The sequence below is a fragment of the Monomorium pharaonis genome, chromosome 9 (genome assembly GCF_013373865.1).
Source record: "Monomorium pharaonis isolate MP-MQ-018 chromosome 9, ASM1337386v2, whole genome shotgun sequence".
Lineage (NCBI taxonomy): Eukaryota > Metazoa > Arthropoda > Insecta > Hymenoptera > Formicidae > Monomorium > Monomorium pharaonis.
Window position 1 is genome coordinate 15825914 of NC_050475.1, and position 20189 is coordinate 15846102.

At 38.6% G+C, this 20189-nt stretch overlaps 6 protein-coding genes across 13 annotated transcripts; 4 read left to right on the forward strand and 2 right to left on the reverse strand.

Moving 5' to 3' along the window:
* Positions 1-49: 49 nt before the first annotated feature.
* On the reverse strand, positions 50-1693 carry LOC105833983 (apoptosis regulatory protein Siva). 6 transcript variants are annotated; one of them, XM_012676138.3, is made up of 6 exons: positions 1411-1691; positions 971-1016; positions 783-903; positions 516-706; positions 298-449; positions 50-236 (listed from the first exon to the last, which is right to left on the reverse strand). In XM_012676138.3, the coding sequence occupies exons 3-6, from the start codon at positions 898-900 to the stop codon at positions 191-193; spliced, it is 507 nt and encodes a 168-aa protein (XP_012531592.1). In that variant the 5' UTR covers positions 901-903; positions 971-1016; positions 1411-1691; the 3' UTR covers positions 50-190. The 6 variants fall into 6 exon arrangements, with proteins under 6 accessions (XP_012531592.1, XP_012531591.1, XP_012531593.1 ...); XM_012676137.3 differs by having other exon boundaries at positions 1323-1691; XM_012676139.3 differs by lacking the exon at positions 971-1016 and having other exon boundaries at positions 1411-1693.
* Positions 1694-2059: 366 nt separating this feature from the next.
* LOC105833985 (vacuolar protein sorting-associated protein 37A) lies at positions 2060-4389 on the forward strand. Of its 2 annotated transcripts, none has more exons than XM_012676142.3 (5): positions 2060-2148; positions 2632-2821; positions 2971-3085; positions 3160-3681; positions 3949-4389. In XM_012676142.3, the coding sequence occupies exons 1-5, from the start codon at positions 2060-2062 to the stop codon at positions 4293-4295; spliced, it is 1263 nt and encodes a 420-aa protein (XP_012531596.1). In that variant the 3' UTR covers positions 4296-4389. The 2 variants fall into 2 exon arrangements, with proteins under 2 accessions (XP_012531596.1, XP_012531597.1); XM_012676143.3 differs by lacking the exon at positions 2060-2148 and adding an exon at positions 2218-2500.
* An 815-nt stretch (positions 4390-5204) lies between these two features.
* LOC105833984 (procollagen-lysine,2-oxoglutarate 5-dioxygenase) lies at positions 5205-18193 on the reverse strand. 2 transcript variants are annotated; one of them, XM_028193348.2, is made up of 10 exons: positions 18068-18193; positions 16321-17071; positions 12313-12544; positions 11894-12234; positions 11359-11812; positions 10996-11223; positions 6790-7111; positions 6610-6714; positions 6369-6515; positions 5205-5941 (listed from the first exon to the last, which is right to left on the reverse strand). In XM_028193348.2, the coding sequence occupies exons 2-10, from the start codon at positions 16547-16549 to the stop codon at positions 5657-5659; spliced, it is 2343 nt and encodes a 780-aa protein (XP_028049149.1). In that variant the 5' UTR covers positions 16550-17071; positions 18068-18193; the 3' UTR covers positions 5205-5656. The 2 variants fall into 2 exon arrangements, with proteins under 2 accessions (XP_028049149.1, XP_012531595.1); XM_012676141.3 differs by lacking the exons at positions 16321-17071; positions 18068-18193 and adding an exon at positions 15417-15519.
* LOC105833987 (immunoglobulin domain-containing protein oig-4) lies at positions 7226-9097 on the forward strand. The gene is made up of 4 exons (XM_012676145.3): positions 7226-7523; positions 7855-8042; positions 8124-8273; positions 8370-9097. The coding sequence occupies exons 2-4, from the start codon at positions 7860-7862 to the stop codon at positions 8526-8528; spliced, it is 492 nt and encodes a 163-aa protein (XP_012531599.1). The 5' UTR covers positions 7226-7523; positions 7855-7859; the 3' UTR covers positions 8529-9097.
* On the forward strand, positions 9348-10960 carry LOC105833988 (immunoglobulin domain-containing protein oig-4). Its single transcript, XM_012676146.3, has 4 exons — positions 9348-9485; positions 9736-9919; positions 10234-10383; positions 10509-10960. The coding sequence occupies exons 2-4, from the start codon at positions 9743-9745 to the stop codon at positions 10665-10667; spliced, it is 486 nt and encodes a 161-aa protein (XP_012531600.1). The 5' UTR covers positions 9348-9485; positions 9736-9742; the 3' UTR covers positions 10668-10960.
* Positions 17103-20104, forward strand: LOC105833986 (guanine nucleotide-binding protein subunit beta-2). The gene is made up of 6 exons (XM_012676144.3): positions 17103-17524; positions 17599-17744; positions 18117-18416; positions 18507-18708; positions 18786-19002; positions 19088-20104. Exons 1-6 carry the CDS (start codon positions 17342-17344, stop codon positions 19192-19194), a joined length of 1155 nt encoding a protein of 384 aa, XP_012531598.1. The 5' UTR covers positions 17103-17341; the 3' UTR covers positions 19195-20104.
* The last annotated feature ends 85 nt before the right edge of the window (positions 20105-20189 follow it).

Sequence of the window (20189 nt, forward strand, 5' to 3'; positions counted from 1 at the left end):
ATATTGTTTATATATATAAGAAAATGTTTAAGATTTTTATAATTATTAAGCTTTGTCATGATTTTAATATTGTATGTACAGCAGTATTATATAATTTATATGCACATAATATCACAATAGAACACTAATTAAATCGTAAATATCAATTTTCAGAAAAGGGACCTTTGTGTAAAAATTTTCTTTTCGACAGCTATCGATAACAATTAAGACACATAATTTGCTCATCATGGTTATATCTAAAATGAAACAAATCACATTTTATATATATGAAAAAAGTACACATAGCTAATAACTTACATAGGTAGAGAACAGTTCTGACAGAACAATTCTGAACAGTTGGCACACATCAATTGACAAGAGGAACATAGTGCCTGATCACAGTAATAACACGCGCTTATCGTAGATCGATCTATCAACCGGCAGCATCCACAGAGATCTACCCGAATATCCTGGAAGAAAACAGATGACAAAGCTGTGCAAGAAGAATCAAATGCCAATGCAGTCCAGTAACTTACATTGACAACTTTGTCGCTAGTTTTCAATTGCAATTTGTCAGTCAATAACATTTGTTTCAGATTGGAGGTAGATTTGAATATACAAGGCGAATGTTGTGGAGAAAGCAGATCTACAGAATCCATTTGCACGGACGTGTTTAACTTGTGGGCAAATGCCTTTGCACCTGCCCTTAATAAATTCAGGGTTTTATCTGAAAATGTATGCACAATCAGATGTAAGATTTAAAAAAGAATATAAATTTCGTAAAACAAGTTGAAGATACTTACCGTAGACATGCTTCATCCGCTGATCGCTTGACACACCGTTATCTACCTGCTTCTCTCCTATGTGCACTTTCATGTGCGGCAACAAGTTGCCTTCAAAAGGACAAGCACGTTTTGGCATTTTCTAAAGTTCAATCAAGAATTAAAATAACATGACAACAGCACACTATAAACCAGCAAGAGTTACGAACTTTTAATGCAAACCAAATGGTCTTACAGTGAGGACCACTCTGCACACTGAAAGTTATTATATAATTACTTAATCACATAAGAACATAATATAAATAATAATAAATAAGATTATTGAATTATATAAATAAATTATACAACTAAATAGAGAGATATAAACAATGAAAGCCTAAATAACTTTTTGACATAACTAAACTGAACTACAATAGTATTGCAACATTAAATTGATAACCAATTTAATATTTCTGCAAAAGCAAAGATTCAAAAAAATAGCTCGCGTTTGGCATACTATAAATGAGGTTATTGAAAACAATGCTTCTTAGGTTATGTTTTTTAGAGATATACTACACGTACCGGCGAAATGTAGAAATGTATAGCAGAAAGAGAACCGTGAATGATTAAACTGAAGTGCGTGAATAATTTATTATAAATTCCGTTTTACCTGAAAAACCACAAACTGATCGAAAACCGGTATAATTAACAACTTTATCGAGTAATCCTCGTCTTGTCTCGTCTAACAAAAATATTAGTCACGGTCAATAGAAGTCAATAGGAGCGATATTTTGCGAAGTGCGAATGTAACACACAATAACACGTGAAATCAAAATATAGATGTTATCTACGGAGGATTCAAGAATGCAGCTACGTAGTTCGAGGTAGATGTATCATGAATATAGAGGCAATCGCAGATCGCAGACCTTTGAATTGGAGGCTTTAAACTTTTTTTTCTCTTTCATGAATATGAAATAAATAGTAGCGGCTGGTCTCTCTCTCTCTCTCTCTCTCTCTCTCTCTCTCTCTGTACTTTTTTCTTTAGCATCTTTCTTTAATCTTTTTTTACTTTTCTCTTTGTCTTTCTCTAAATTCTATCTCTGTTTCTGGCGCGAAGAAGACGAGACAGTGGCGCCGTTTGACAAGCGCAACTAGTAACCGAAACCGAGCCGAAGCGAGTCTCGTATTCCCGATCGGGTCCACTTCTGTTCTTCTGTGCGAAGTGTAACGAGGTTAAAACAGCTGTTCTGCTGGATGGTCGCGTTGACAGGGACGACGTTCAAGCGGATGAGAGATCTATCGGAAATCCAGGCACTTAAATGATATCGCGAATATTCCGTGGGGAAATCGAGAATGTCGCGCTCAAACGCAAACGGCAAATCGACACTCTGAAAATCTTTAACGACAAGTAAGGATAAAAAATACTCCCGTCGTCGTCGTCGTCATCGTCGTCGTCGTCGTCGTCGTCAGGGGAGGAGGAGGAGGAGGAGGAGGCTTTCCCGACGACGTCGACGTCGTAACTTCTCTCGTTAACCTTACTTGAGCCGCATTATCCTCAATAATGCGCTTGACGTCTGCGAATGGCTGCCCACGAAATTGCGAAGACAATCGGATTGCCCATCGCGCTTGTTCTCTCATGACAACATCGAAACAATCGCGAGTTTATCTTGTGATCCGTGACGTTGGCGATTGCCACTTCGAAATATTTCTTTTCTCCTGAAATTTTCGTTTGCGTCATTGTCCTAAGTCGCGTAAATGTCGTACGTTTTTTAATGAATATCTCGAAAATGCCTGTGCCTAGCAATATCAAGATTTAATGTTGGCTCAAGGTCACAGTTGGTCTCTGAATTTCTGCTGGTTGCAAGTGTGTAATGTAATAAATGTTTTGCAGTGTAATAGAGCTCAGAGAAAATGTGGACTATCAGGTGGAATTTCAAGCTGGTGAGAGACGAATGGCTATTATGGTTTCCTTGTCGCCGAATTTCCCACTGGAGAAGCCAGTACTTAGAGTTTCCCCACCGATAAATCATCCCTGGTGCAACGAACATAGTGAAATTACCAGTGCGCCAGGATTACTCAATGTAAGTAGGGAAACTTGTATTAAGAACTTGTAAAATATAAAAATGTATTATATAGTACATACAAAAATTGAAATATCTATTCTTTTTCTTATTTTTATATATTTTGCAATTCTGAGATAAATAAATAAACAAATCTCTTGCTATGTCAGTTTTCAGTACACAGTGATCTCGGTCGGGTCGTCCAAGCTATTATCAGAGAATTCAGCAAGAATCCACCGCAACTGTTAGAGGATATTTCGCCTGGTTCTACTAAACCTCTCACAGGTACATATCACTGTTTTTACTTATTCTTATGTATATAATAAAATATATATTTTTATTTTACCTTGTGATTACAGAACTACAGGGAAGGAATTCGCCGTCTTACTCACTTCAGCAGTATCCCGTCGAAATTCCGTCGACATCATTCAATTCATATTACAACACGCAGTTTCCGCATCTGTCGTCCTCTAACGCGAACACATGCATTTATAATTATAACTACACAGATTCTGGTCACACATACGTGTCGACCTCGAAGTCATTCGGCAGCGCGTCACATCACTCGACGTATATTCCAAATTCGAGGAGTAATGCGCTTCAAAATTCCACGTCTGCGCGATTATATACCTCGGATCAACATGGCGCGCCTTACCTGAACTCTCATTACGCAAATGCGAACTATCAACAGCCGTTGCCGAATCAGTCGCAAACGCCACAGAGTATAATATTTCCCGAATTAAATAATTTGACTAACGAGGAATTGAAGAGGCTTAGCGAGGATGACGACAAGCTAGACGATTTTCTGGAGAAACATTCCCAAATTAAAGATATAAATATGGCGATTGAAGATGCTATGGATTGGGTTGAGAAAACTGCCGGTAAGAACAAAATATTTTATATTAGGGATATTAACTCTCCGAGTTGACATCAAAATCTATAATACAGTTATTGACGTTAGTCTAACACTCATTTAACTTGTCGACTAAAAGATATTAATTACTTTTAACGAATTGAAACGATATCACTTATATAGAATGAATATTTTAAGTTTAATACAAGTTTATTTCAATAATTCAAGAGTTATAACTTCAAAGAACTTGCCGCGTGATTTGATTGTCTATTAATAAGCTCGTATCTTTTTGTAGAAGCTAATGCAGCCAAAGAACCTGAATTGAAGCAGCTACAGGCTGATGTAGTGGATAAAGTGAAAACGGTGGCGGCATTGAAAGCCAGATACGATCATCTTATACAACGATACAACAAACTGTCTGAAGTTTTCACACCAGATCACATAAAAGAATGTTTGAGGCAGGCGGCGGACGAGAGTCACGAGGAGAGCGAAAAGATCGCCGAGGAATTTCTCAACCGGAAGATTGACGTCGAGCGTTTTCTTAGCACGTACATCGAGTGCCGGAAATTGGGTCAGGCTAGGCGAACTAAGGAAGAGAAACTGGCGCATCAGTTGAACGAATTAAAACGGGCTGGTTTCTGAGATAAATATAATATATATAATCATTTTTTTCTATGAATTGAACAAAAAACTGTAAATAAGACTTAGTTAAATTAAACGTTATTGTGAATTTAAATTTATAGCGTTCGTAATTACCAAATGTCTAATGTGGTTTTGACTCCACCGAGAGGATTTAGCTGAAATGTATTTTACATGACGTTACATTTAATTTCGCGCGCATGCGCTTCTTATGCTGCATTCTGTAATTATTTTGAATCGCGTAGGATTCCACAGAATTGGAAGCATACTTACACACACACACACACACACACACACACACACACACACACACACACACACACACACACACACACACACTCGCACGCACGCACGCACGCACAAACAAACAAACAAACAAACACAAAAGTGGCGTTGAATGAAGTGGTTAAAAAACCAAGTGCTTTAAGATTAACTTTGAAAGAATACATTGTATTCCAAACAATTTAATGAGGTAGGAAAGCAATATAGTGAACGATTGAAAGAATCCGTGTTGAAACTCGCATAATAAGTCCAATTCAAAATGAGTACTTATTCCAGTGAAAATAATATGGCTTTAATTATTGTGTTAGTTTTGCACAAGTGACATGTAAACGTCGCGTTTAATTCTCTAACAGAGGTACGTTTTTTACTCTGTAAATATAAATGTGCAGGGAAATGTAATTAAACTCAATTTTTAAAAATTTGCCGTTTGGTGACATTACTTTTAATTATTTATCCTGTTGATGTTCCTAATATTGTAACATACTGAAAAATTACATAGATATACGATGGAAAATTGAAAGTAAAAATGTTAAACTTGTAGAGATTTGAAATCCCTTTCCTTTCGGCCGTAACTAAAAGAAAATTAAAGAGCGAAACGAAATTAATACGGATAACAATATACCCATCATATTCAGTAACATTTATTATTATAAATTTTATTATCGATCTGTTTATGTATGCTTTGAAAGAATTAGTGAATTCAGATGTCAATGAACATTGCGCAATATATATATATATATATATATATATATATATATATATATATTCCAGTCATTTCTATATAAATTGGCAATATTGCTAACTATGAAAAACACGATTAGGCGTGCATTTATATCAGAGTACAAAAATAATACATTGGTTAAGCAGCTTTTACACTTCTTTCTGTTAGATGCACTGTTCAGTCCATTAATGGCAATTGACCAGTTTCCAGTCGACAACAATGAACACGTCGAAAAGTAGGATTACATTTCTCTTTGATACCGCGCCTTTTCCTTCTTTTGATATTCTTCGTTCATTATAATGGCAGTACATTTTTAATAGAGTGGTAGTCTGATAATTTATAGGTATTTACAGTGGGAGATTCAAGGGTCTACGAAAGAGATCATGATGTAACGCGTGCCCGCGATCACTCGCAGTCCTTCGTGATAATGCGTCAGTCTTCCAGGGTGCATCAGCATCCAACCTGGCTTCGTGTCGGTGACCGAGCAGTTGTATCGGATGAACCTGCATCCACCGCCTTCATAATCCACCCCCGCTTGATTCAAAGCGATATTGATGGTGTAAGTAGAAGAATCGTGATGCGGCCTCAAGGATGGTTGCTCGTCCGGGCGATACCTCACGACGAAATTCATAAGGGATCGTGGTGGCTGCCAAGATGAGATTAGTGCAATATTTGATAAATGATTTATAGTTAAAAGTAGATTTTAAATTTGCTGTTTCAAATAATCCTTCCTTAATTCAAAAAACTACGCAGAGATCCCAGTCTCACTTTCTACGAAGCGGTACAACCTATTTGATTAAATTCTGTGCGTTTAGCGAGTGTATATATGTACTAATTGCGAGATCTGTGCGCGTTAAGACCCCTTCCATATACCTAAATTTCAGAATCTTACGTAATCGTCGTATCCTGTAAAGACTCGTTCTTGCAAGGGATTCACATAATCTTTTAGAAACTTTAACCAAGCGTCCTGGAGACCGACTTGACTCATGTGAATGTCACGGGTCGGTACCGCTTCGTATCCGGAGTCCAGTCGAGGATCCTAGAAAGACCAGTGAACATAAAATAAGTCTTACATCGTGAAAATAGCCGAGGAAGACGAGCTCCTGCAACGGCCTAACATATTCTTTCAAGAAGTACAACCACTGTTGTTCGTACTGAACTTGGTTCATGTGAATGTCGCGAGTTGGCACGTTTTCGTAGCCACCCGACAATCGTGGATCCTGCCGAGAAAGTTATCGCACAGTATAATAATTTCAATGTAGCGTTATTAAGCTACAAATGGCAATAAAAGACTCGCGGGGAGTGTCAACTCACATGATTAGTTCCGTCCGACCATTGTCCGAAGGTCTCGACGATTCCTACGAACTCTTTGGTGAATCTGAGATTAACGATGGGAAACCAATAGACATCCGGGCATGGCTGCAAATAATAAACGGGAGTTAATAGGAAAGTGACGGTTTAGAGAACATCATTCACGATTAATCGGATCTTTACCTGCATCGGTTTCTTATCGGGATTAAAATTCTCGCTGTAATTCGAATGAATGTATCTTTTCTCCCAGTCCAATTTGTTATCCATGATTTGGTACATGTCTGGATAGGTGAGTTGTATGTCGTAGGTGTCGGGATCGACTAGGTGACCGAATTCGAGTCGGTTGCTGACATACATGAATAAACCACGCTGACGGTTTCCGTGGGCAAATGCCATTTCCGTGTCCAGGTCTCCATCCTCGTAGGACGGCCGGGTCCCCTTGCTAGCTATGATCGTCGCGTTGATCAGGTAGCAGTTACTGACGAACGGCACGTTCCACAGTCCCCTGAAACAAGCATCAGGAGCAGAGTGATTCGGCTGAATTGTGCTGTCGAAAGAGCGCGTCGGAGAAGGTGTGCGTACGCAATGAGCGTAACTAGCAACAAGAGCACTTTGTTTGCGATGACCACGGGCACGGTCGCAACGTTGTTTTCCGGAGGTCGTCGCTTAAGTGTTTTGTAAGGTGAACCCAGTGGTGGTAGCCGCGATTGGCCGTTGAAACATACTTGGCAATGAGCTTATGCATAATTATCCAATTGAGATTCATAACTCTGTCGCACCGCAGCGTGTGACTGCGCGTGTCCGTCGCGCGTCGCCTCGTGGTTTCATTCGTATTTTAGGCGGTAGGACCTAGCGGATCCGGTCTCCGTAATACGCTCGTGTTCAGAGGTCAGGCCAAGTATCCCCCGTATCTTCCGGTAAGGAATAGCAAAACACTTGTGCACGTTCGAATGAATTGCGTCGCGCGCGATTACATTGCATTAGATTAATACGTTATCTCGCCCGCGAAACCCGCGGCTCATTGATTGATCTCATCATCGAATCTCTCTCACGATCGCGAATCGATATATAATATGACAGTATAATATAATATATATATATACACGTATAAAAAGAGTAGTGGATAATACTATATAATCCAGTGAGACAAATGAGTTCGCGATAAGGTATATAAAGTGTCAGCGCAACGAAGCCCGCGCGCGTTGTCGGTCGCGGTCTCCAGTCTCGTCCAAGTTTCTCTGGTTATAGATCAAATGACGAGATGCCGGCTGCTCTATTTGCTTCTATTAGCGGCCCTAATGATAAGCACAGAGGCGGCGAAGGGCGGCGGTGGTAGAGGGAGAGGTCGCGGCCGAGGAAGATTGTACGGCTCGCGGATGCATATCCTGATACCCAATCGAAATCCTGCCAGTACGCACTATTACGAGAACAAGGATGTGAGTTGAACGAGGATTATGTGGCCGTCTTGTGTGTGCGCGCGACCTAGTGATACCAATTCGTCTCGGGGTCTTTCGCAGGGTGCCAAGATCGTGAAGGCGTCCCACTTTGAGCTGGACTACATGCTGGGCAGAAAGATCACGTTCTTCTGCATGGCGATCGGTGTCCCGCGACCGGAGATCACCTGGCTTAAGGACGGAATCGAGCTGTATCATCATAAATTTTTCCAGGTAGGCTAACCCAAAGAACGGTATTTGTTTTCCTCTAAAAAGGAGGAGTTTACTGTTAAAATGTGTTTTGAGGACAAATTCGTTTGTATTCGCCAGGTGCACGAGTGGCCTGTTGGTAACGACACCATAAAATCGAAAATGGAGATCGATCCTGCGACGCAGAAGGACGCCGGATATTACGAATGCCAGGCGGATAATCAGTATGCCGTCGATCGTCGGGGCTTCAGAACGGACTACGTCATGATCTCGTATTGAACGTCTTCTTTGACGCCGATAGCCTCCGCGCGATCGCCGATAGTATTAGAATAAATAATATCTTGTGTAAAAAAATTAGATATAGACATTTGTTATTGACGATTTAATAGATGATAGATTTTTGATAAGCGGAGACATGTTAGTTGTACTCAATAGAGCTCTAAATCTAAATTAATAAGCGAGATAGGGATCGTGACACATTTAAGAAATTAGTCTAACGTTCTACGTTCTGTTTGGTAATGTAAAAATTAGGGTCGTGACACAATCTTTTTTTCTCTGACGCGAACAAAACAGACCTTTTTTTTATCAATGGGACATGTGAGAAGATATGAATACAAATCCGGCGGTTTACCCGCCCTCCCAATTCGTTAAAGCGTGATTGACTATTACAAGGGGATATGTGACGCGAGGAACATATCGAAAATGGTCCATCACTGCGAATTTAACAAGGCAATTGCAACGCGCTGCGCACGAAAGTGGCATAGAAGGGCATACTGATAGCTGCGTAGCCACCAACGCGACAATCTGTAGCACACTGTGTGAAATAAACAATTTGCATAACTATCGTACATATAATCGTTACAGTTATTTCCTATTTAACTGTACAGCTTCCGTTTCATGGCTTTTAAGTTTTAAATGTAAATAACACATTGTTTGAAAATTTTAATTAAGGAGGCACATCGGACAATTTAATTTAAAAGCGATCAGCAATCGGAAACCTGAGTCATCCGGAAAGAATGGACAAACGGTTGAATTAATGGATAAGCGGTCTGTAGATTTGATAGGAATTGATGGCGATCATGTAGTGCAAAGGAATAACCGCTTGTGCATATAGCCCGACATACATTATCTGCATATAAGTCTGTAATAGATACGAGAGGACACTAGGGGAGTAATGAGTAGGTGACTGTCAGTTACATCGGAGTTCCGTGTGATCGTTGAACGCTGCAACGTACAGTGAGTATCCTCCACTCGTATCTTTGCACCGACAAAATAATAGCACTAGTCGCACAATTTCAGCATCCATATCGCGCGCGTTTTCTTATAATATAAAATCCATAAATAATGAGACTCAAACTCGATTCTTCGCTTTACTGTAGCATTAATTGCGATCCGAAGTCAAGTGAAAGCGGATACCGAATCTGCAAGTTTGAAGATTATGTGAGACATTATGTGTTAACGTGCCATTCAATTCCACTTTTATCAGATTTATCATGTCACGCTCTATGCTGTTGCTAATTCTGCTGGGTATATTATTGCTCAATTGTCAAGAGACACTTGGTCGGAGAGGACGAGGAAGGGGCAGGAGCAAATCCCGCGTGCAGATCGGATTGCCTATTACCGGGAAGTACCGTGATCCGGAAAGCGATCAATATTACAACAATAATAACGTACGTAGAAAAAGGATTGCCTAATTGCTTTATCAATCTTACTTTTAATCTCTTTCAGTTCTATGAATGAGAAAAGATAAAGAATAAATCCATTTCTACCAATGTAAATTAATGTTAATCTCAGTTTAACACTTACTCTTATTTTTTTCAGTTCAAAGAATCAGAAAAAGATAAAGAATAAATTACACCAAGATTAATGTTAATCTATATATTGACAGAAATAAATATAAGTGTATGAAGAAATAAAGATCAACGATCAATGCGTAAATTTAATCTAAGAATTAAAATCGTCATCGGTGTGTATTTCTTTTTAGGGAGCTAAGATACTGCTGGCATCACATTTCGATCTGGAATACGTCCTGGGACATAAAATAGCTTTCCTCTGCGTCGCCCGCGGCAATCCACGCCCGCATATTACGTGGTTCAAGGATGGTGCCGAGATTTATGTGCATCATTATCTACATGTTAGTGAATATAATCTTAAAAAAATGATATTAAAATTATTTAACTGAATAATCGTCAGGAGCTATATCTAAAATCAATAACGAATTAATATTTCATATGTTACCGATATTCCATTTTTTTGTAGATACACGAATGGCAAGTCGGTACTGACAAAGTGAAATCGAAGCTTGAAATCGATCCCGCTACTCAGATGGACGCGGGGGTCTACGAGTGCACGGCAGACAATATGTACAGCATTGATCGAAGGTCTTTCAAGACTGACTTCTCCATCGCTTTCGATTAGTGCGAGAGATCCCAAACAAACACATACATATAGATTTATAAGAAAAAACATATAAAACACAGGTAACACGTAAACTTTTTACAATAGACCCTAAGAAATGATAGAAACGAAAACGATTCAGGATGACATGTACTGTCATTATACAACTTGCTGGAAGGAAATTGAATCGTCCTAATTCGAATTATGAAACATTGTTCTCGATCCTGTCGAAGCGTTGTGAAATCGAGACCTATCTAGAATAATGATTTGCGCTTCCTCTTAAATACAATTGTAGTCCGTTCAAGCGAAAAAAATATAGAGGCTTGATGTTTGTACATTCGCTCTTTACCTGCGTTCGTTCTTTATTATCTCCATGTAGTCGAAACTCCGCGCGTAAAATCCGTCGTCCGTTATGGCGCCCCAGAAGTTGCTCCATGCTTTGTACGGTCGTATGAGCAAAGGCGCGACGATTCCTCTCTGCTGCTCCACCAGCAATTTCAACGCGAACTCGTTGTCTAGATGGGCGACCGAATCGATCGACAGATAGCCGGAACACTCCTTCAACAAGCAATGGTCCCTGTGAAACACAAACCAATTCTCTTTAGCACTCCTCTAAATATCGCGCTTCCCTTCACTCGTTCTAACATGAAATAACGTATAAGCCTCAAGTTTTTTAAATACAATTGCAAAAAGTTAGAAGAGCTCTGCTTACATCGCCAACTTTCTCGCGTCAACCTCACTGACACTGTCGCTCGGTAATATCTGCTTCGCGCTCAGGTATTCTCGGCTGAACCTCTCGAAGAAGTCGCTCACTACGTCCTCATGATAGGGCACGTTGTTGTGAACGAACAGATGTAACTTCGATTTGGGATAGAATTGCCGATAGATAGCCTGGAAGAATTCTTCCAGGAACGGCGTGGGACGCTCGACGAAGACAGCTATTAAGATAACCGGATACGTTTCCGGTTTGGTCTTATCGAGCTCGATGGTTCGGTCCCAACACGCCTGACATCCCTCATCCGGCGTCCACGCGCGGGCCAGATAATTACCCAAGGAATTCAAAACTAGCTTGCTGTATCCGTTGCCGTGAAGTACGAGGGGCACCGTGTTGTAGACGATGTTCTGGAGATAAGCTTCCTCCCCCTTGAACCTGAGCTCCACGTCGGCTGTAAGGGACAATAATGATAACTGACATAGAATCACTAAACGTCTCGATACTTTTCATTGCGGATTTCACTTGCCCTTACCTACCGCACCGTAGAGATTCTGAAATATCTCGGATTTGTGATCCAGCTTGATCTTGTGCCGCACCCTGAGCTCGTCATTCAGATACACGGTCGTGTAGAACAACTGATCGTCGTCCTCGTCCTTAATAGGCGCAGTGTCTAGAATCTTGTACACGTCGGACGCGTAACCGACAAAACCGCCGGAGTTCAGGTATCGTTTGCCCCTCGACACGGGCGGATACTGAGCCGCCAGTGAGCTGTCCGGCCAACAGTACGCCTCCGCGGAGAATAAGACTCGAGCGCCGGTATTCAGGAATCGTTCGACGATGGCGGACAGATCGCCAAGAAATATAACGTCGTAACTAAAAGCAGAACATACATACTTAAATAATAATAAATAAAACGTAAAAAAATGCCTGTTCTGCGGCATCGGGACTCACCTGTCGGTGAAAAAGACAATCTTCCTTTCATCATTCTGATACTCCTGCAAGGCTTTCCTGAGGAGATTAATTTTGTATCCACCGCCGGAATACTTCACAACGTTACCGCCTTTCCAGGGTTCGCCGAGGCCAAGGACGTTCAATTTATCACGAAATCCGTAGACCTCGGCCGACCTCAGATACCTCTGGAAGCCATCTGTCTCGTTGGAAGCGACGGTGAATATCAAGATATCTAAGAAATACATGTTACATTCGGTTACGTGAGGGACAGAGATATAATAATCGAAAATATAACAAAAACAGTCGTCATATCTTAGAAAAAAATTTTTTGTCTTATTGAAGAGTACAAATTATTAAATTGTCGAAATTATAGAGGGAAGGAGATTGAGACTGAGATCGAAAGGTTCTGCAAGCGATCCTCGAGGATGGATCGTGCTCGTGCATCGGGGCCACGTTACATCGATTCCGTCATTGTTATCCAGCCGATGAACTCGTTTGCATTACGCCGAACCGTGATGTCATGCATCGAGAGAAGTAGCGCCCACGAGAGCCGCGGCACGTACGTCGGCCGTGCTGAGAGAAAGAGCACGCATCTCCAGTGCTTGTATTACTGAGCTGTCGATACATTTACGCAAGCGAGATATTTTTAGAATGGTACATGCTGAACCCACGGAAATTTGAGGAAAGGCGCCTTCGGGCATATTACATTCGGTTGGAAGAGCTACAGTTACAGAATATTAATAGTCACAAATTAAATTAACCAGTGATTAATTGTTTATTTTGGATATCAAAAGCGCTATTGTTTAAGGTTTGTAATATTCAAAAAAGTAATTAATCACTGGCCAATTAATAATTGCCAATATTAAATTTCTGTAAGAGAAGAGAGAGCAAACGTTAAAATCCTCCTTGAAACAACTTACAAGAAGACTGTAAAATTAAAAATGCGTGCAATATTAATGATAAGATATATTGACCTAGTAATTATATCAGTTGAGAGGAATGATCAACATGAATTTGGCGAATTATAAAACGTCGTATTAAGAAATTTCAAGATTTAGGGTATCTCTTGCGATGAGCAACGCCGGAAATGGAATGATAAGAACCATGCACTCGATTCGCTTACATGCCGACTAGAAGAATGGAGTCGAATTAATTAAATTAGTTCACGTTCCATAAACTAAATGATTACGTCACACATTCATTATATCACTCGATTCTCATTCAGACTTGAACGATAAGTTATATTTCTACCGATGAATCAGAGAGATGCCGCACTTTATTTTATTATAACATATCACTGTTCATGCTTATGATAAAGCCAAAGGGCAGTATTATAATCGTTCAACCAATTGAAATTAAAAATCGATTACATAACAAGAATTCTACTTGCGCGTCCCACAGATAGCCTGTGACCTCAACTTTACTGTCCTTTGAATCAACATTTATTTGCGAAGATTATGATAAAATTTCTTTTTTAAAACGAATGATAACTTTTCTATGAATGAGTGAGAGAGAGAGAGAGAGAGAGAGAGAGAGAGAGAGAGAGAGAGAACAGATAAAAATAATTTGTAAATTCTTCAGGATTATTATGCAAATCTGAACACTTTGTTTGAATGAGTTAATGCTGGTGAAGGTAACGAGCTGTGTAAAGTGTGTCTTGCGGGAGTAAATTATTTCAGGCACGCGTCTCGAGGAAGAAGTAGAACCAAAAGTCGTCACTAACTGATCAAACGTACCATTTTTTCTTTTATTTTTTCTTTCACAAAATGAATACTTATATATTTTGCTTTTTGTAAATTGATTTTTTTAGAAGACTGAATGTAACACGCTATCATCGAAGATTGTGATGAAAAGATGGGTCTTCTTAAAATGATTTTTATTTTGAACCAGTGCGTGGGCGTTCGAAACACCGGTTCTAGAAGAATAAAGAAAATACGAAGGAAGAAAAGAGAGCCATGGAAGAATTTATGAGTTCTTTGATATTGCTTTAACTCTTTTTTTAGTCTATTGTTGTAAACAATTATAATTCTAATTAATAATTTTAATAATTTCAATAACAAATTGTAATAATTTAATGCATTCTTGACAGAAACCTTCACAACACCATACATGTTTTTTTCATTAATGATTCAATGTATTTTACTAAAGAGCTATAAAATATTTTTTTTTATGTTGTGCACAACTATATGCAATCAGTTTAGAATCTTAATTTGATAGAAAAATAAAGAAAATACGAAGCTGTAAGAGAACCAGTTAAAGAATTCTTTGATATTGAAACTCTTACTCTATTTTCATTATTGTAAATGATTTTAATCTTAATTTTAATTTAATACCCTCTCTCTCTCTCTCTTTCTTTCACTTTCTTAGCAGAGACCTTTAACTTTATACATATATTCTTTTCTTAATAATTGAATATATTCTATAAAAAAGTAATTTTTTATCCACATTATGTACAACTGTATGAAAGCAATAAATCTGATTTTCTTAATTACATTTTCATCGTTTTTTTTTGTTTTTCTTCAAAATAGAAATAAATTATCACATTTTGAGTACAGAAAATATAGTATAAGTGACAACCAAGGACAAGATCTAATAGTTCATATAAAATCATCTGATATTTAGATACAGTACGAATAAGAGTATCGGAAGAAACTTTCTTATTAATTTTTCATTCATATCAATTTTTCAACAATTTAATATATTCTATTAAAAAGTTGTAAAATGATTCTTCATTCATGTTGTAAAAACTGTAAACAATAGATCTGACTTTTTTAATTGCATTTTTATTTTCTGTTTGCCTTTAAAATATCTGGAAATAGACTGATATATCTTGAATGCAGAAAATGTAATATGAGACTGAGGACAGGTCCAATGGTTCATATATGTAATCATCTGAGATTTTGGATTTCAGTCCAAGTAAAGGCATCGGCTGAAGCTCTCGTTTTCAATTTTTTAGATTTCTGATTATTGTTTGGAAGAAAACGACTCGCCGTGAACGGTCTCTCTTTTCCTGTCAGTCTCTTTCTCTTTCTTTGTATCGATCTTCGTCACGATATGCGGCACGGATTCATCCATTCTGGTCAGAAAGAGCGATCGCGTCATACCGTTAACACCGGCTGCTGGTGCTTCGCTGACCACGTGGTACGTCAGGAAGACGCAGCACCACACGAGCCAGCATCCGATCGTCGTCCTCTTGCCCTCGAACATCTCACTCTCTTTCTCTCTCTTTCTTTCTCACGAGCGCACTGGCTGACAGAACCCCTGGGGTGATCCGCACCGCTCGTCAGTGACACACATCCACGTCCGTCGCTTGGCGTCGCTTGACGCCGACTGCGCATTGCGAGCCTGGATTGCCTGGAAACCAGTGGAGTCAGTGGAGATCAACGTCGACCAACGGAAACCATCGTAATGCAGACCCGTAATTGGAAATTGTGGCACCCGTGGCATATTGTTTCATATATTTAATGCAATGGACACGCGAGGATACAGTGACGTTCTTTCACGTCGGAAAAGAAAAGCTCAAATGATGTAGAGGACCTATGGCGAACGCTTATTATTCCCATGACGAAGACGCAATTATAAGGAAAAACTATGAGGAAATTGTTAGATTATAAGATCATAATAAAAACCATGAGAAACCACGCAGAAATGTTTCTTTAAATGATTGAAACATGGCATAGTTTATCAAACCTTCGATGAAAAAATAGAATATTTTTTTCGCCAATACTTCACGACGTTGCGAAAAAATCAAGCCTTAAATTCCCTGAAGTTTTAGAACAATCACAAGAAGAATTATCACTCATTAAGATTTCATGACGCTCGTGAAAGGATTAAATATACTGCACTTCAATAAGAATCTGCAAAAATCAATAAAGCGTCCGTATATCTTATGACAGAAATTATTATTATCGATTGATTAATAAAAAATCACTTATAAATTATAGAGTATTTTTTTAACGTAAATAAAATTATGGTGACATTATAATTAATGATGCAATTACGAGATACCTGATGTATTAAATGATGCGCTGCAAGTTTTCTGCTCTGGTCTGTATCGCTGGATGACGAATAATTTGTTATCCGAAACATCTTGACACGAAAGATTGTTTGAGGGCACGTAAACGTCATGACTCAGCTTCGTTTTGCATATCCCTTCGTTTCCCGCCGTAAGTTGATCTCCGTACAACAGTAGAACGACCGATAACATCAGTCTTTCCAAGACATCCTGTCCCTTCATATCGTCTTATTACCATGAAAATGCTATGTTGAAATTTATCTTGATTGCCGAAACTCACAATATCAAAATTGTATACTGTTATTACAACGCAACTTAACTTGTACACTGAATTAAGATAATTGCAAAATTATTATGCAAACTTTTTTACTACTTCATATATTTTTAACAACTATTTGATACCTATGTTTGCTGTTAATATGTATCTTGATATATTTATAATTGATAAGGTAATGTTTACTTAAGTTCTTCTAGACCTCAAAAATTTGCGAGTATCGCGAATAAATATCTATTGATCACCGTGCGATCACACTGAGTCATATCAATCGGTACCAAAGAATTCAGACATTTATAGGAGAAAGCGAGAGCCTCGAAAGCGAGACGATTGGTTTTTGTGGTCGAAAAGAGTGGCTAATCATCACACCGTGTCGACGGTTTTGTCCGTGTGATTTCCTATTCCTGGGGAATGTGTCATCATCGACCCGTGAAGTTTTGTGTGAATGAAACACTTCAGTCTGATCTATCCTGTAAACGATATGTACATTTACGTTAGTATTAAACATAAATAAAAATCTCATTGTATTTATTTTCCCTTTCTTAATACAAATTTGTTCTATAGCACTTTTTTCATCGCATACAATTCACTTTGTATATATTTTCGATGATAAAATACAGATGTTCTTCGAAAAGCGTTATCGTGTATGTAGGTAATTAAGTTACGTGAATGAGCCAAGCTAATGCCTAACAAATCGAATTAACTGTCGACCTAATACGATTACTGGGGCAGCGGGGTAGATGATTCTGAGGCTTCTTCTGTATGTTGTCGGAAATCATTCGGCAGTTTTCACACGTCAAAGTCAGTGGCGTTTAGTTTTCCGAGTGCTGGTGAAACTCTGTGGTCGAGCAAAAATGGGCAAAGACGACGCCGAGACTACAGCTTTGAAAAAAGAACTGGAAGACCTCATCAATAAGTGCAAGGTTTAAAAATTTTATTATATCGAAGTTTTTTTCGAAAAACTTTCACCTTTATTCAATTTGTTTTAATCGCTTAGGAGGAACAAAAGAAGCAACAGGATACAACATTAGAACAAGCATGTGGTGGAGTGGCAGATGCCCCGAAAGTTAGACTATCAACGAAAAGAACGCTGAAGGGGCATATTAACAAAGTCAACTCGGTACATTACAGCGGTGATAGTCGGTCAGTTTCAAAAAGTATAATAATACTTAATTTGTTGTATCGTTAAAATATCTTCATTTTATAAATACTTTTGCTATACATAGAATGTATTAACTAGAACCGCCGATGGTATCATTTTAATTCCGTCAATCATTTCAATTTTTTTAAAATTTTGATATTATATATATAGGTATATATATATAGTACAGAATGTTAAAAATATGTAAATACAAATATTAAAATAATTTTTTATTATCTAAAAAACAAGATTAATCAAATTGATAGCCGTTTTAGAATCACCATCGACGGGGGGGTCTAGACAATGTTAATAGATAAATTCATACCTCGAGAATCTCTTATACTGAATATATTGATCTGCGCTTTGCGTCGTAGCCATTGCGTGACGGGATCATTGGATGGGAAGCTAATTATCTGGGACACGTGGACTGGCAATAAAGTGCAGGTGATTGCATTGCGATCGGCCTGGGTAATGTCGGTGGCTTTCGCACCGTCCGGCAATTTCGTTGCATGCGGCGGCATGGATAACATGTGCACCGTCTACGACGTGAACAATCGCGACGCCACAGGAACCGCCAAGATTGTGAGGGAGCTTCTGGGTTACGAAGGATTCTTATCGTCCTGTAGATTTCTCGACGACAAAAATATCATTACCGGATCAGGCGACATGAAAATGTATCTAATTACGTAATGTTTAGGAATAAAATAAAGCGATAAAATAACAATTTTATTTAGATAATTACCGAATAACTTGTGTATCTGTAGTTGTATATGGGACCTCGAGGCAAACAAGAAAACGACAGACTTCGAGGCGCACGCGGGTGATGTAGTCAGCATCAGCCTGTCTCCCGACGGTAATACTTACGTCACTGGCTCGGTCGACAAAACCTGTAAATTGTGGGATTTACGAGAAGAGAAAGCCAAACAGACGTTCTTTGGTCACGACGCTGACGTAAACTCCGTCTGCGTGAGTGTTAGATGCATTTTCTTAGATATTTAGTGAGGACGTTACAATACTACGTTCACGTAATTTTGTTCTCCTAGTACCATCCTTCTGGACAAGGTTTTGTGACAGCGTCCGAAGACAAAACTGCGAGACTGTGGGATCTCAGATCCGATCAGCAGTTGGCCACTTTCAAGCCGCCGAACTCGAATCCCGGGTTTACTAGTTGCGGCCTCTCTCTGAGCGGCAGATTTATATTCTGCGGCAGCGACGACAATTCCATTCACATATGGGATACGTTGAAGAATCAACACAACGGTGAGTTGCTTGATCTGTCGCGGAAAAAAATTGATATTATAAAAGATAATTATACCAATAAAAAGTTTTTTGTTTTTGCTTCAAGGTGTCTTATCTGGTCATGAAAATAGAGTGACATCGCTCTGCGTTTCTGGTAACGGGATGGCAGTGGCCAGCTGCTCCTGGGATCAGAATGTCCGAATTTGGGTGTGAATACATACAATATTTAATATGTTTAGAGAGCTGTTCAAAACATCGATGAGAGAACAATAGGCGTGCTATATCACCACAAATATATTGATGTTATAAGTCGATCGGATTTTTTTACACGAAATCTACATAGCAATCTTGTTAATTAACAAGTTGCTGTCTTTAGACTATAATTACAGCATAATCGATATCTTAATCTGTTCTTTGTATTCGCAATTTACAAAAAAAATCACAAGTTTACTATTGTGTGTATGGATTAATTCTGGATTTATCTCGTATATTAAAAAAATAAATCTATACTTAATAAATAGTCGCATTAATTACGTGCGTGATTAATTATGACGAGTTACATAGAATCTATAACAATAAACTTCCATCCTTCAAATCACGATATGGAAACATTTATTAATTCGTGAAACGGATTTGATGTTGGCAATGTGAATTGCATTTTATTTCTATACATAGACATATTACACGATTCCTTCCTATCAAATATGCTGCAGAAGAGTGCATTAAAAAATCGTATATCGTGTCTTGAGATTTACTTAACTAATGCGATACAATAAAGATTTGGTATATCGATTAGGCATGAAGAGCGGGCATCAAAAATACTGTGTTCTTTTCGCAGACAGATGCCAAATATCATCGCCGTACATTTCATACACTATTTGTTCTCATGAGCATTAACTTAGGCCAGTTTAGCGACGTACATGTGACCATGTGTGTGATTAGATGTTTAAAACCTATACTAATTGAAAGTCTTTTATATGGTGCGTCACAAAATCGTCATAGCTAACCAGCGACTCTACAACGAATTCTTTCCTAGTGGATTCTATTATGTAAATAAACGTAACTATTACACTCATCGATACTGTACACATTAAGCGCATTAAAAGTTAACAGATAATTATAATCTCGATTTAATCTCTAGCATAAATCTCTTAGTAAAATCCATTAATGGCTAAACCGTGCACACGAGGGAACGTTACGCAGATAAC